General features: G+C 44.7%; 1 protein-coding gene across 3 annotated transcripts in view; it reads left to right on the top strand.

The window, feature by feature from the left end:
* The window catches only part of LOC121283117 (eosinophil peroxidase-like), a 76,350-nt gene that overhangs the window by 32,969 nt on the left and 26,273 nt on the right, over window positions 1–17,108 (top strand). For all 3 annotated transcript variants that reach the window (XM_041197243.1, XM_041197246.1, XM_041197245.1), the window contains 4 exons: window positions 675–820; window positions 3,477–3,585; window positions 9,469–9,598; window positions 14,256–14,462. In XM_041197243.1, the coding sequence (XP_041053177.1) occupies window positions 675–820; window positions 3,477–3,585; window positions 9,469–9,598; window positions 14,256–14,462 (592 nt within the window). The remainder of the gene's footprint in view (window positions 1–674; window positions 821–3,476; window positions 3,586–9,468; window positions 9,599–14,255; window positions 14,463–17,108) is intronic.

The following is a 17,108-nucleotide window of genomic DNA, read 5'->3' as shown; positions in this document are numbered from 1 at the left end:
TTGCATTTTCCCTCCAAAGCTTGACTGGTTTGTCTTTCAATGTAGCCTTTGTTGTATTTTGTGCTACTGCTTTTTTCTGCTGTCCCACAATTCATTAAAGTGAAAGATCTTTTCAGCTTTTTTGAATTTTCCACACCTAGAAACCATTTCCTTGCTGGTGTAAAAGTGCTTCATGTGATTGGTCTAAATACACCGATCAGAAAATCTTTTCTAATCGTGAAGACCCAGGGAATTTGAACTGTCCAGCATAGAAGCAGAAGGAAAAGACCGGGAGTTAGGTTGTACAAGCTAGCAGGCTGTGTTTTGGACACCATGGGGGCCAAGATATACTATTTTGCTGGACTTTCTATGGATCTCCCGTGGCATACAAGTGGGAGAATATCTGTAGAAACTTGCCCTATGTTGTCAGTGCCAGACAACATTATCTTGCTAGACAGCGCAGATAGAGAATAAGAGGTAGAAGCTTATACTCAGTTGGTATATATTCAATGGGGTGCAATCTCAAGATGATGAGGTTGTTGTAAAATTACATTGATCACCTTGGTCACCCTGCATCTTGATCTCTCACAAAAGAAGGGAATTTGGAAAACTTGCATTCACAATATTCAAGATTGCCCAACTGACTTATGGCCTTCGCAAAACCCTTCAAATTCTTTCCTCTTCTATTTTAACAGTGAAGGAAATATTAATAAAGCATCCCTAAAATCTTTAGACCTCCTAAGCTTCTTCAAGCAGCTTGCAGCAGCAACCAGAATGGAACAATCTGTTGATGCTAAGGAGATTGCATTGAAACTCATCCAATTCCACCTCAACATATCAGGTCAGTTGGAAATAAATTCTGACAGAAACAAGCACATCTCAAACTCAAAAAAGACAGGTCAACAGTTAATAAGTGCCTTGAGGGTTTATGCATGTCTGCTGAACAAATTTTGGCAGAATTTTATAGTAAGACAAAGAAGTATGCCCCTATTTTCCAATCTTTGTACCTGTCGGCACACCCAAACAAACACAACTTTGTCCACTACAGTCTAGAAGAGTAGAACACAGACACAGAAGGGGGTGGTTGGGAATCAAACTGTGTGAATGAGAGGAGATGTGCGCAGACTCCAGAATATGAGGGAAGGGGTTGTTTTAGTGTGGCACAAGCGGGATGGGTTGCACAAAGGCTCATGGAGGGGGTGAAGGAGGGAGACTGTGTTGTCCGCAGTAAAAAAGGAATGGGACAGCTCATTGAAAGACAGTCATGGGCTGGAATTTTGCAGCCCCTCACACCTGCGGGATTTTCCAGCCCCTTGGTCATGGAATGGGTCTAACCTTCTTATCCCCTGAATGTTGCTGGTTCTCCCCTGCACCATGGTCCTCAGGCCAGGCCTGAGGAAGTTGGGCTAGGCGGCTTAATTTTGCTAACCCTACAGCTGTGAAAGCTATGTCTAGGTGCGTCCCCAACATCCGCAGCAGAGATGGAGGCAACCTGCTGAATGGTAAGCCCTGTTGTCTTTGACTTTGCTGAACATCCTCTACAGGGCAGTGAGCTGGAGGACTGCGGCTTGCTTTGGGTGTCACAGGCAGAGGGGACTGGGTAAGGCTAGACACTGTTGGAGTCATCTGGGTAGATAACCCCGGGGTCTCCAGCTGCTGGTCCTCCTCCCTGTGTGTGCACCTGCCTGACTCACTGAGGAGAAGGGGCTCCTGGAGGGAGGTCAAGGTGCCCCACCCCGCCCTCGCCTAGCCACTGATGGATTCCCACCAATGCCTATAGCGATGGAGTGCCGGTTCAAGTACAAATCTGCAGGGTTGTTGAACCAAAGTCTCCAAGGCAGTCGCCATTCTTCCCATGGAGACCTGGAGGCATTCGCAAATTGGAGCCACAACATCAGACAGAGCGCAGATGGACTCCCTCATCCTTTGCTGTAGTCTGTTGACTGCCTCTTGCAACCTGTGCCTGATTTTCCACCGCCTGTTGTTGCATCTCCAGCATGTGTGATATGGCTGTTTTTAGAGGCTCATCACCTGACTCAGACTCAGCGGGTGCCTGATCTCCAGCAGTCCTCCGAGTGTCAGAACTGGGCTATCACTGCCTCCAATTACTGTGGAGACACGTCAGTGAGGTGTGCTCCAGAATGTGACCCTGAGCCTAATCTATAACTAGGACCCACCAGGGTGTGTGTCTCTGAGCTGGTGAAGGGTGCAGGTGAACACATTGATAGGTCTTCTTCCAGTGGTTCCTCAACTTCATCCACTGAGGTGGCCTAGGGGATGGGGCTTATGTTGCCTATGCTGGTCTGTCTGGGCCTGCTGCTGCCTGTAAGAGAGAGCAGATAGATTTAGCTCATGAACAGGCTGAATACATGTATGTCACTCAGTGATAATGTCAGGATGTGATTAACTCATGGGGGGCTCATCATACTGGCTGGAAGAGGCCAGTCTCACCTACACCGCAGGAGAGATCTCTGTCCTCACCCACCAACTCAGCAACATCCTTCCTGAATTTGGTCAGTACCAGGATGTTGGCCCTCCCTCCTCCAGTTTGGGATCTCCCTCTTGTTGTGGGCAAGCTTGGCCTGCATGAAGCCAAATGGATGGAATGTGATGAGAAGAGATGGAGGAGAGGTTGGGAAGCCTGCATGCCTCCTGTGTGTGCTGAGCTCTCCCAGTCAGGGCTGAGGATGGAGCTTGTGCAGCATGATAGATGAGATGGTGATGGTAAAGTGTCCGTGAGATAATCAATGCTGATGTGTTCCACCCCCCCAGCTAATATTGTGTGAGATCCCTGAGCAGTCTAACCCTTTGAGTGCGTGATGCCTCTATGAGTGTGTGAGATTTGAGTTAGCTGATGGTTGACTTACCCTGGTGGAGTGGGTGAGATCATTCATCCATTTCCTACACTGGATGGCATTTCTCAGGCGTGTGCCTGAGGAGCTGACCTCTCTTGCAATTGCCTCCCAGGCCATCGAGGTGAGGTTGGTGGGCTTCCTAGAATCATCCCTGGGGCAGAGAATATCCCCGTGTTGGCGGATGCCATTGATGAGGGCCTCAAGGCAATCATTACTAAACCTGGGTGCAGCTTTCTTCTTGGACAGAGCCATATCGGGATGTCTCCTCCACGCAGCTATCTGGACCTTTGACCCTGTTAGGTAACAGTGGGACGGATGAATCAGTGCCCGCCCTGCCATATGACTTGGAGAGCTACTCGCCGATGCATAATTAATTAGCTTTTGAGCATGAAATTGGGCGCAAATTCCCATCCTGCCACCCAGTGGGAAACATGCTGCGAAACCCACCCACCACCACACTTTGGCTCAAAAATGGAAAATTCCACCTAATGTGACTATCAGCATTAACATTTGCACGAAACATAAATCTGTTATTCATCTCCCTATAAAGTTCCCTATACAATATAATAATCAAATTTGCTTGCACTTGTCACCAATTAATGTTTTTTTTCTCCATAAACCTTTTAACCTTGACTGACCCAGATGGTATGACGCACACCACAGAGTGTTCAGGAATTGTCCAACCCGCTGTCTGCAAGAATGACTGTTGGTCCAACCGATATAGAGCCATCAATTCCTACTGCAACAACAGGTACCTGAATACAAGTATCACTCGCTTAGGGTTCAAAATAGGTTTTATTAGGAAAAAATAAACAGACAGAGTGAATTATTTAAATTAATTATTACTGTGTATGGGCTGCATAAGTAAACTGAGCCAAATGTAATAATACCCAACAATATCACTAATAAACCTACATCACACTGATGCACTGGCCTGAGTTTCAGGCCAGTTAACAGCCAGCCAGCGTGAAACGTGCACTGAAAAGCTCAGGGTGGGGGTGGGAAGAGGGCGGGCGATGATGTCAACGCAGGCATGAGCCAGCCCTGACAGAAAGCTCCCTGAAGGCAGAGAGCTAGCTGTCTCAGGGAGCTGAAGACCTGAAACAGCAAAAATAAAGGTTCAAAAGTTGGAAAAAAGTGTCCATGCATCATAATCAGTCACCTGAAAATTTAGCTGATGAAAATGCTGTCCACAAAAATTTATTTGTATTTTATTTCATCACGGAAATCTCATCTCGTCCATGGATGAAGTTTGTCGAAAAGTGCAAAGGCCCACTGGCCGATTCACCTGTCCGTAAGGTTGGACAGGCTACATAAAATGACAGACAATTGCATGGGCTTAATTGCCCTTTTAATTGTTGGCGGGCGCACTTCCGACTTTTGCGCGTGCCAGCTGACTGAAATATCGCTCGTATGCGGGATGACATCGGGACGCTCGCTCAATATCATCTTGTGCGATTTCACACCCATTCAGGTTGGGTGCATGCCCGCCCAATCAGCATAAAATTCTAAAACAATAACAGAATTACCTGGAAAAACTCAGCAGGTCTGGCAGCATCGGCGGAGAAGAAAAGAGTTGACGTTTCGAGTCCTCATGACCCTTCAACATTCTGCCCACTGTATCTAATAGTAACAATGATAATTCTGCATTCAACAACAGCAACTTGCATTTATATAGCAGCTTCACAGGAGCGGTATCAAACAAAATTTGACACAAAGCCATATATAGGGTCCTTTGGACTCGAAACGTTAACTGTGCTCCTCTCCGCAGATGCTGCCAGACCTGCTGAGTTTTTCCAGGTATTTTCGTTTTTGTTTTGGATTTCCAGCATCCACAGTTTTTTGCTTTTACCATATAAAGGGATGTGAGGGCAAGTGACAAAATGCTTCTTCGGGGTGGAGAGAGAAGCAGAGAACAGTTTAGGGAAGGAATTCCAGTGTTTGAGTCCCAGAAAGCTGAAGGCACAGTTACTAATGGTGGAGTGAAGGAAATTGGGGAGCACAAGAAGCTGTAATTGGAGAAAAGCAGTGCTCTTAGAGGGTTGTGGGGCTGGAGTAGATCACAAAGGCAGAGAGGATGAGGTATTGGAAGGATTTTGAAACATGGGTGAGAATTTTTAAACTGAAATATTGCTCAACTAGGGGCTAATATAAGCCAGTGAGCACAGGTGCTGAAAGAAGAGGGCTTGGTAAGTGTTAGGACACAGGCAGCAGAGTTTTGGATGAAGTCGGGTTTATGGAGGTGGAAGGTGGAAAGCCGGCCAGGAGCAGGAAATGGGAGGGAGCCATGGATGGCTGCTTGGAGGCAAGACTCAAACAACGGCATAGACACAGAATGATTTGTTGGTTTCCCTTCATTATTAAAGGTGACCCTTGCATGCATAGAGTTATCTGTTGTGCATTCTAATGTGGCTGTGGAGCCACATTGCAGAGCTGCATGGCTTTCCACAATGTGGGAAAGGATGAATTGTCTGATTTTGTTGGGACTCCCTGGTCTTTTGTCCTTAGCTGCCTGTATTTTTTTGCTGCTCAAAGGAAACAATGCCACTGCTTGAGATCGCTCCCCAGTCTACGGTGGATATGCCACATTTCCTGAGGTTCACCCAAAGAGGCCTTGAGCCTTAACCTTGGCCTACCCTGCATGGGGTGTCCAAGTTTAAGTTGTGAATACATGTCTGCCTTAGTACATATGACTGATGATAAAATCTCTACATGTCCACTCCATCTGAGCTATGCTCTGATTATGAGTGCTTCAATTCTGGACATTTCTGCTCTTTGAAGTACCTCAGTGTTGGGCACTTTGTCCTCTGTTTTGATGCCCATGATGTTCTGGATGCATCTCCAAATGCTTAATATTTCTGGAGTAGGTAGTAGGTCTGGAGTAGCTTGTTTCACAAGAATATAGGAGGATAAATATTACCACAGCATTGTACACAGCAAGTTATGTTATAAGTTTGATACCTCGTTTTCACCATAGTCTCCTGCATAAACGGGTAAGTGCTGAGTTTGCTGTGGCAATTCTACTTGCCGCCTCACTGTCAATGCAGGTAATGCAGAATAATACAGCGTTATAGATTAAGAATAATACAAGCATTTGGAGATAGAATTACAAACACAGCATAATGGAGTTGTAGATAAAGTAATACAGAAATATAAGCCAGAAATTTCCTTGGCACTTCTCCTGATTGGTTATCTTAAACAGGTTGTACTTCAAGTGAAGTTATGGCAGTGGAGCAGGAGCAAGTATGAGGAATTCCCTGGCTGTGAATACAGAAAAACAAACATAGAGCCGTATAAATACAGGATGATAGATTTATGGATACAGAATAATATGGAGGTTAAGGAGACATTGAAACAGAGGTAAAGACAGTGATACAGACATATTGAAACATGTAGAAAAGGACCAGATAATAGAGATAAAGACTCTGGGTGGAGTTTTCCATTCTGGAGACTAAATCCAGTGGTGGGCGGGAAAGCCAGGGAGTGAATTGGTGAACATGCCCGATCTTCCATTTTTACCTCATTAACTATGCAGCAGTGAGGAGTTTGGTGAATCTCATGGCAGGGTAGGCAGGGATTTGCCCACCCCACTGTGACCTCATAGGGTCAAAGGTTCTGGTGCCTTTTTTAAAAGGCACCTAGACAGACTTTCACTCAATGCAGGCCAGAAGCTCCAGAATCCTTGTGCTGCATCACATACTGAAGAAGCTGGTAGATATTAGCAACCAGATCCCAGGACATATGATGGGCGCCTCCAGCCTTGCCTTTCACTCATCTCTAGATAAGAACACCGTGAATGATACACCCATGGTCAGGCCAATGCTCGCCATTGTAGTGGACCCTGTTCACCAGCATTTTGAACTTCTAGAGGCTCCATTGCCTCTTGCTGCTCAGGCCCTTGCTCCTGCTGGCACTCTTCCAACCAGCGATGAAACCTCCTTCTCCCTATCGGAATGAGAACCATTAGCAGAGCAGGGTTGTCTGCAGCCTGCATCATCAAGACCTCAGTGGATGTGTGAACGAATCGAAGTAATACATTTAGTGAGCATGTTCTTTACAGGTTTCTCTCCATCTCAAAGCCAGCAGGCAAGTGCTAAGTCCTTCACCTGGCCTCTGTCTAGACATGACATCCCCACCCAACCCCTTCCAGGTGAAGGACTTCCTGGAGGATCAGGGATGGGTGTTCCTCCTGTTCATACATAACTGTGTATGGAGATATTGTTCTGTGACCAGGGTGATAAGAACCATATGCAAGAAACCTCCCTCTGACACTATTCCACTTGTCTCCATTACCCTCGAAACTCTATAGGGAGGCTATTGCCTTGATAGCATAGAAAGACTAGCCACATGAGCCTTTGTTAGCCATTACCACTCACCTGGGAGGATTGAGGTTTGGAGTCACCAATTGGCTGCCCTTCACCAGCCATGTCCCTTGGATTCATCCACCTCCCTCCCTCCCTTCATCCCTGTCTCTGACAGCAGCCGATGGCAAATCACACAGAATGAGCAGCAGCTCCACACCTTGCTGGGATGTCAATGTTATGAGACCCATGAGTTGGGAACAAACCTGCTGTAATGTGGGCTTCACCATTGAGAGGGGAACACAACTGAGCATGGCTGACAACCATGATTATCAGGATGTCCCTTTAGTCAGCCACTTGTGCTGACCTTGAACTCCACCCTCCCAAAAAAGCCTTCCTCGCACCTCAAGGGATCTCACTGACTTGACTACCAGCATTGGTCAAGGTCAGATTGGAAAAATGGTGTGCATCACCTTTCAAACACGCTCCACCACCTTCTAACCTTTTCCTGGCACCAACCAACTTCCCCCATCACCCTTGACCTACCCAACATCACCATTCCTCTCCCCTGTGTCAGCCTTGAAACTCCCCCCATTACTCTGGATCCTATCATGATCCACGTCCACATGCCTTCCCTCCCCTCAGAGCCGACACCCGTTACTATTCCCACGCCATCCTGATCCTGTTACCTGAGCCACCTGTCATCGCCAGGTGCATGCCACTTACATACAGTCCTAAAACTGTGAAGGTTCTAAATTCTGGCTAATGGGGAATTTAACTTGGAGGACAAACTTAATTCCGGCAAGACGGTCTCATGCATGAGACGCTAATGAATGCAAATGCGGTTCCCGACATTGTTCAATGGGAAACTCAACCTGCCTTTAACCCGCTGGCAAAGTGGGAAGAACGAAATTCCAAACGAGTTTTCCACCGGCAAGAAACTGACTTTTACAATCACGCCAAAGTAGGTTCACGATTCCTGCCGCTGGTAGGAGTGAAAAACTCCACCCTCTAAGTGATACAGAAGCGAACCATTGACACAAAGCTATAGGTAAAGAACGATCCATAAATTAAACACAAGATGACAGGATTACACGGAAGTGTGGACTAAAACACTGTTCTAAATTGCCCTTTATCTCAGACAGTTTTGCACTCTTGGTAAGGCTCTTAATGGGAGCTAAATTTATGGAATTCCCAAAGTGGCCTCCCTCAGACAGTTTCTTGATGGGGAAGTGCAGGCAAAAAATGAATCCACTTTACCCTAGTTGTAATTCAATTTGTATTATATACAGGCCTGAAACTCAGCAGCTCCTCATTCTGTCCCATACTTTGGTCCCCAGCCCCTGAAATCTCCGCCCAGATTCTCCAATTATCACATGAAGATTAATATACCAGCTAAGCCCAGCCATCAAAATCTAAAAATATTGGTGATGAAACAATAATAACTCAGAAAAGAAAACTTGGCCATTGTGGGCAAACCGCCATTGTACATTTCCCAAATGATTCATGATCTAAATTTAACATCAAGATTCATGGAGTTCAGGGAAACTGCTGTGGTCTCCAGAATTGGATGGTAGCCCTGTTTGGATCTTCAATCTGTTGGATAGAACTGAACAAAAGGCCAATGTTGCTTGTGTCAATTGACATAAGAGGCTGTGAGAGTGACCCTACTTGCCACTTGACAGGCAATCCTCATGTAGCTAGCTCAGAGATGGAATTAACTTGATCTTCAGTGAGACAAGGTGGTGGAAATGCCGAGACAGCTACAAACTCTACATTAAACATCGTTCACCTATTGTTATCTACAAAGCAAAGAATGCAAAATACTTGGCTGACCTGAGGCAAAAATCTATGAATTAAAATATCTGTCCACTAAAGTGAGAACGTCACAATGTGATACCATATTGATGATGATAAAGATTTCCTCGGTTTGCTGTTGAAATGAAATTGCAAACATTTTCTAAAAGAACACAGAGTTGTTGAGATCTTCCCAAACACATTTATGATGAGATTCCTGCAACAACCAGAGGAATCTGAATGCCAGGCATTTGGAGTAAAGACATAATAAATTCAGCCCTGCTTTGGTTTTTTTCTTGCTTAAGGGTAAATGTGCAAGATGAATTTTCACTGGCTGCCTCTTGTCCTTTTATTTTCACTTCTATTAAACAAGTACAGGGAGAGGAAAAGCACAACAGTGAAGTCATCTCTGCTTCCTGAAATCAAACCAGTCCCAATGAGAGAAAGGATCTTATTAACCTTAATTTTATATTTATGGTCATTGCACGTTCAGAAATTGGAGTCAAAGTTGATGCTTTTCTTCTCTTCATTCCCAGGAGGGCCCCTTATCTGGGGGTAACTAATAAGGCTCTTGCCCGCTGGCTCCCAGCTCAATACGAGGATGGATTTTCACTTCCAAAGGGCTGGATAGAAGGGAAGCTATATTCTGGATTCCCCCTGCCACTGGTAATTATCACTGCTCCCAGATCAATCAAAGAGAATCCAATCACTGTAACATTAACAAAGAAATTCATGTACCAACCTTTTCTCATTCTGAAATATTTGCTGGCCATTGTGCTGGCTACCAGGAAGGGTGGAAATCAGAGAAGGTGATGGGATCAGTCCAGAAGTAATGATCAGATAACAGCAAGTTTGGATTTTAAAACCTATATATACTATTGGGTTGAGGAAAGACAGAAGGAATTGAAGTTCTTTTTCTTGATGTTGGTGCAATGTTAAAGAAACTGGCCACTCAATCTGCTGCCTGGTATTTTCAAACTGAACAGTGCTGGAAGAACAACCGGCTCACAGTCCTGGAATGTACAGATCTCATTATAGGTATGAGAATCTCTGGTAATGGTGAGCATGTTTTCAGCCTGTGAGTTTCCCACCGTACTCCCTGTATTGAGACACTATTGTTATGCACCCTGTATAAACAAATACATAGAACAGTACAGCTGGCACGCAGACAGGAGAAGTCACTTCTGATCACTTTTCATTTGACAGTTTTTACAGCAACGTGTAATAAAATTTTTGTCAATGTGAAGGTTTGAATGCTGTATCACAGCCCATTTAAGATGAACATAGCTTATGCACTGTTCAGTAGAATCTAGATCAAATACAAAACTGTACAATGACAGAGTCATAAAATCAAAATTGTGCATTTAATTCAGCCTAAGGAAGTTCAAGAACAGTGCAATTACTTCATTCATGGTCTTAAAAACTGTGCCCTCTGCTTTGTACTTTTGTATAAAAATATGTTTTGCTTTTTCGTTTTCCTTTTGTTGCATTAATTTCAGTGCATTGTTTGTCGTGATTTAGTTTAGTTTAAAATTTTCTCTACCACCTACCAGTTGAAACCATGATAATTTGCAGCAGTCTCAATTGGCAGAACGACATTCTGTATGGAATTCGTCTTGTCATCTGGCAGCTAAAGGACAACAAGATTCCCAGAGGATTCATCAGAGAGTGGAGTTGAAGGGTCGAATTTGATGCCCTCTCTTGGGGAGTTTAGAGGCAGGGGAGCACTTATACAGGTGGGAGGGTGGCAGGTGAGGACCCCGCCACCTTCCCACCTCTATTGCGATTAGGTCTGGACAGGAAGGTTCTTGGATGGCCTTCCTGCCCTGCCACCAATTGAGACTCTTAAGTGGGCAATTAATACCCGCTTAAGACACTCATCCTGCCACCGCTGATATTCAACCAGGGGCAAGTGGAGGACTCACCATGAGGGAGCCCAAAAAGCAAAGCCTGTTGGGTTTGCTTGCGGATTCCCAGATAGAATCCCTTGTTCAAAGGCACTTAGTGCCTGATCGAGGGGCCCATCACTGGGAAGGAGGGGTGGTCACTGAGAATCACCCCTTTGACCTTGCTGCCATCCCCCTTCCCCCCTACCTGTGACCTCCACTCCGTGACCCCCATTCTGCCCTCATTCGCCTGTGTCCTGGGATCCCTCGACGATCCTGGGTTGCTGGTGGGTGCATTGCTGGCAGGTGCCACTGCTTCTGCTGCTTGCAAAGGGCAGTTGCTGGCCTCTAATTGGCTGGCAGCTCAGAGTGGGTGAAATTCCCACCCCGAAGGCCTCGATTCTGCTGTTGACATTTAATTTGGCAGGCCTTCCTGAAAGGAAGTGACAAAGGGCTCTTGCTGTTCTCCAGCCAGCGGGCAAGACCTCTGCTGTCTGTATTAAATATCGCCCTAAGTGTGGTTGTGGCAGATTGTGCAGATTCCTCCCCTCTCCCCACTGTTTGCCAAGTAGATGAATTTTTTTCATTCATTCATGGGATTGGGCATCGCTAGCTGGGCCAGCATTTATTGCCCAATCCTCGTTGTCTTTGAGATGGCGGTGCTGAGCTGCCTTCTTGAACTGCTGCAGTCCTATAGCAAGAGCCCTTTGTCACCTCCTTTCAGGAAGGCCTGCCAAATTAAATGTCGACAGGCAGAATCGAGGCCCTCGGGGTGGGAATTTCACCCACTCTGAGCTGCCAGCCAATTAGAGGCCAGCAACTGCCCTTTGCAAGCAGCAGGAGCAGTGGCACCTGCCAGCAATGCACCCAGCAGCAGCCCAGGATCGTCGAGGGATCCCAGGACACAGGCGAATGAGGGCAGAATGGGGTTCACGGAGTGGAGGTCACAGGTAGGAGGTCATAGTGCTGTTAGGGAGGGAGTTCCAGGATTTTGACCCAGAACTACTTGGGCATGTCTTTGCCAACATGTGGTGAGAGAGCCCTTTGATACATTGGGCTGTGCCTTCATGTGACGTCCTGAAACATCAAATGAGAGTAATCTTGAGAGGTTGGTCTTTGAAGAAGTTCACCCACAATTACAATAGGGAAAGGATATTTCCTCTGTTGGGGAATCTATAATAAGATTATCAATTTAACTGTCATTGAGAATGAGGAGAGCAGTTATGAGCAATTCTTTACATAGAAGACTGCTGGAGTACAGAAGGGACTGATTGAGGTTGAGACCATTGTCTATTTTAAGAGAATATTAGATAAATATTTGAAGAAATGAAAGATGCTGGACTATGTGGAGAGTAGGACAATGGGATTCATTTAGGGAATGCTCTAAGCAAGCCTTTATGGCTCTGTATACGATCTTCATACTGACCAGGGAATTAGCAAATTCCAAGTTCCCCTCCAAGCCACTCACCAACCGGACTTAGAAATATATCGTTGCTCCTTCGTTGTCGCTTGGAACTCCCTCCCTAACAGTACTGTGGGTGTACCTGCACCACATGGGCTGCAGTGGTTCAAGAAGGCAGCTCAGCACCACCTTCTCAAGGGCAGTTAGGGATGGGCAATAAATGCTGGCCCAGCCAGTGATGCCCACATCCCATGAATGAATAAAAAACATTGTTTTCCATTACACACTTGAGTTAATTTACAATGACCTGTGGCCTTGGAAGGTGCATGTAAGAAAAGATTTTCAATTCTGCATTTCATCTCAAGGTTTGTTTTACTGAGGAATTGGTAAGTATGGAATGCAAAGTAAAATCTGTAAGGCTGGTTGAGGGCTTGGCATGGACAAGTGAGATTGTGGAACTGGTTGAAAAGCTACAGGTTGTAGCATTCAACCTTGTACCATTCATCTGCAAGTTATGATGCGTCATTGTGCAATTCTTTTCCAAAGTGGATTTGTTTTCAGGGGCCTGTAGTGAATGTGCACAGTGTGGAGGCTGGCTACCACCAATTGCCCAGATTGGTTCATCAGTTTGTTCCAGTAAAAGTTTGTTTTAAGTATCAAACTTCCTTGAGACAAATTTTTTCAGCTTGATGTTGGCAAAGATTCATTTATTGTCCATTGCTAGATGCCTGAACAATGAGGTGCACACATGGTTGAAGAGACTATCATGGCTGCAGGTCTTGTGCTTTGGCACTACTAATGAAGAGATACAATTGCACCTAACCCTCTAAGGCTATTGAGCAGGCCAGCCTCCATGTTGTCTTGTAAGGAGTAAAGGTCACTAGTGCATTTTGCAAACATTTCCATTAAAGAGTTTGAGACATCTCCCTGACATAACACAAGGGTAGAGTGACTATCATGAGTCAGGTAGACATCACATGAATGTGAGGCTCACAAAGGGAGGTGATCACTGAGTGGGAGGACACCTAAATGCATATGCATGGCGCCACCAAATGACCAAACTATTCTCATTAACATCATATGTATTTACAAATATACATGATATATACAGTGCTTGAACACCCGTGACCCAGAAGTGATGCCAAAATTTTGTAGTTTTTCTAAGCATACTGTTACTCCTGGGTGCAGCCCTGGCATTCACAGCAGAGGTGGAGGCAGCCTGCTGACTGCTACACCGTTTTCTGAGATGACCTTGGCAGATGTCCTCTGGAGGCCCAAGGCCTTGAGGACCCCAGTCTGATCAGGGTCTCCTGCTCAGTGCCAGGTGCACCCTCCTCAGCCTAACCAAGTCAAGTTGATGGGGTCACAGGCAGAGGGGGTTCAGAGTGGCTGGACACCATTGGACTGCCCTATACGGAGGCCCCCAGGGTGTCTGGCAGAAGATCATCCTCCCCCTGGGTGCCTGAGGGCCCCTTTCTGACTCCTTGAGAAGGAGCGCCTGGAGGGATCCCACCAGATCCCTATAGAGATGGAGTGCTCATCCAAGCGCATATACGTCAGAACCTGCTGGACCAAGGTCACTGCCACCCTTTCCATGGTGACCTCGAGGCACTCGCACGTCGGAGCCACGACATCAGTCAAAACATGAACAGATTCTGCCATCTTCCTCTTTAGTCTGTTGACTGCCTCTTGCAACTCTGCCTGAAGTGTTCAAAAGGTGGATATACATTTACCAAATTCGGCAACAGAAGGCATTCTGTGAATCACAGCTGTTTTATTGTTAAACTATTGTTCAGCACAAATACCAGCTTCTACTCTTCCTTTCTAGATCCTCTTCCTGTACAGAAGCAAACCCCCCTGTACTGGGGAAAAACCCAGCTCTAAAGTACAGGCTTCAATGAGAATCACCTGCTCTCAATTCACTCTGAAGCTTGTCCTGGTTTACTCTTAAAGGGACCTGCATTTCTAACATTGTCATGATGTCCTACATGTCCTAAATATTCAAAGCTAATTATTATTTATCATCCTTTTTCAGGCCCGAGAGATTTCCAACAAAATCCTGAAAACGTCCATTAAAGACATCGTTCCAGATTCCAAATGGAATCAGATGTTTGTGCAGTGGGGGCAGTGGATTACTCATGATGTGAGTTTAATTCGTCCATCTCACAACGTTGAGACCTCCAGCAATGGCATCAACTGTGAAAAGTCTTGTGTGCAAAGAAACCCTTGTTTCCCAATTAAGGTGAGAAATTGATTCTCTATTTAAAGACAGCAGACAATTATGCTTGAACTGGATGTGCATTTATGTAGTATCAGTAGGGTTTCTATTCAGCTCAAAGCTAGATAAAAGATTGTCCGTGCAGTGCCTTGATTCTTGTTAAAATGAAACCATTTGTTTGTACTCTATAAAACAATAGCAGCAACCAAAAAGGTCCTGATGTTCTGAGAATTTCTTGCTTAGAGATCAACTCTAGCCCTAAACCCGGCTTTCCATGCTAGTCTCTTCCTTCCCTTTTCCTCTCTTCCTCCTTAAGCCTATCTCTGTGTTGAAGAAATTAGAATGTTAACTGTAGCTAATGATCATGTGTCTGGATTTCACTAACGAGACCAGTAATTCCTCCACATATAACACTGTTAGAGTGGGAATGCTTTTCTGTTACATTGGCAGATGTGAGCACATGCAACAAAGCAAGTTGCAGTCACCTCAAATGCAGCCTGAGTCATATTCCACAGCTACTCACCCATTCAAATTGTACATTTAATTCAGGATATTAATTATAATTATTTTAGTTCAGTGCTCACACTGGTTTTCATAAATCATAGGTAGTACCACTGAACAGATTTTGGTCAATTTTGAATAGCATTTGCCAATTCATGATTTTTCCTAATCACTTTTAAATGTCCTATTTAAATCGAGAGGAACCCTACAGCCAAGAAATGCAATGCATTTATTTTAGTACTAGCTCTGAGGCTCTGAGCAAGAATTGCTCCAATTTAAGTTGCAGGTTACAAACTGTTTGTAGATTTTGGGATGAAGCTGCAATAGAAACCCAGGGTAGGACCTCAACACCACCAGTCTGATCTACTGTGTGGTGGTTCCATCTTTTGCATCAAAACTAACAGTTGGATTGATTTGCATTGGTGGTTTTTGATTGGTGGTGGCTGAAGGAATGAAAGAAAATTTAATAGAAAGTATATTCTCAGGAAATTTGCTCATGTAAGGCAAAGTTATTCCTTCTTTAAGACTTTAATAATACTTTTTATTAATAATCCTCAGACTGTACTGCCAATTTCGCTAGAGCTCTAACTTAGAAGTACAGAACTTGGAAAGACAATATGAACCACCTTTTTGCTCACTAAAATCAATAACCCCTATTTGCCACTCTATCAAACATCTCCAACACTCCTTTAAATTATAACATGTTATCTGCTTCTCTGGGCAAGTGTATTCCACAGTCTTCAGAAAGTAGTTAAATATGTAATGAGAGACTGCTTCAGATTGTTATGATCCAGATCCCCAAGTGTTTGTAAGAGCCAGTTAGGGACCAACAACATTTTGTTTAAAGTAGAAAAATTTGAGATTCAAGACACTTGCTAAAAGAAGTGACATGTTTCCATGGGTTTTGAACAAACAAAAATAAATGTTACTATACAAGGTCAAAAAGATAAAACAATTTACAATACCTATGTTAAGAATTAACATGAGATAACTATGAATTAACAGGCAAACTGTGGTCAAATACCCACACTACACATTAAATAGCAAATGCAACCAAGACAGATCCCACCGATTTCTCAGCAACCCACGCAGGTGTCAGTGAACACTGAGTTAATTAATCTCATTTAAAACTCTGTCACCCTCATGAAGGAGTACAAACTTTTCACTTTTGAAGTTCTAGCCTCTGAATTCCCTCAAATACCACCCCGATTTGGACTGCCCAATGGGTGCACACCTCCCAGGTTTCAATCTCATCTCCCAAGGTTCCGTTCCCCTGGATTTCCAAGTCTGCACTTCTGCTGGTACTGGCACAATTTCAGCTCTTTATTGACTGGCTGGTTTCACTGGGCTAGCGCTGTCCCTGGATTTCATGAAACTCCAATCTTCCCAGCTACACCAAGCTATAAATGGCTTCTGGGGCTTGTTCTGAGCCCTAACCTTTTCCAGCACAGAGCCAATGACCTTTGATGACCTTCTCAGCTCCCCAGGGCTTCACCTGGGCCTCATGTACACAGAGCTATCAAATGGCTCCTGGGACTCCTCCTGAGCCCCCAACTAGACAGCCAGTTAACAGCAATTCTTCTGCTACCTGGAGCCTGCTAACAGCAGCACCTTTCAAAATGGCTTTTTCCCCTGCTACAGAACACTCACTCCCCCAACAAACATACAGATAAATTGAAACCCTAGAATTTTCTTAAGCTCGACCCATCTCCATAACGATGTAGCCCTCCAGGGCTCACTGAATGCTTTTAAACTAATCATAGCTCTAATTCCTAAAAGAAACAACTATTTGGGCTGCAATTCTTTGCAAGCAGTGTAGACACCTTGTCTCCCATTCTCCAGCTAAATAAGCCCAGCTGCTGTTTTATGATCTTATCATTCTAGTTGTTAACCACTTAAATCAACATGGCGTAATAGCCTTCAAGCTGCTTTAGTTGCATTTACCACATTTTCTACTGTAAACCATGAACTCAGTATTTATAACAACATCAGCATCTAAAAACAAGAAGGATCCCAAATTGATCCAGGTGTTTACAGGTGGAATCTGTGACTGACACATGACAGTGCTTGGGAAGACCTCTACCTTACAAAATATCCCTTGCATTGTGGTATAATGTTAATAAATAGCACTTCCCTATTTAATGTTAAATGTCAAATATTTAATTGTAC

Source organism: Carcharodon carcharias, chromosome 10 (genome assembly GCF_017639515.1).
Source record: "Carcharodon carcharias isolate sCarCar2 chromosome 10, sCarCar2.pri, whole genome shotgun sequence".
Taxonomy (NCBI): domain Eukaryota; kingdom Metazoa; phylum Chordata; class Chondrichthyes; order Lamniformes; family Lamnidae; genus Carcharodon; species Carcharodon carcharias.
Note: the sequence above shows the minus strand (reverse complement) of the source record. Positions and strands in the feature narration are given on the sequence as shown.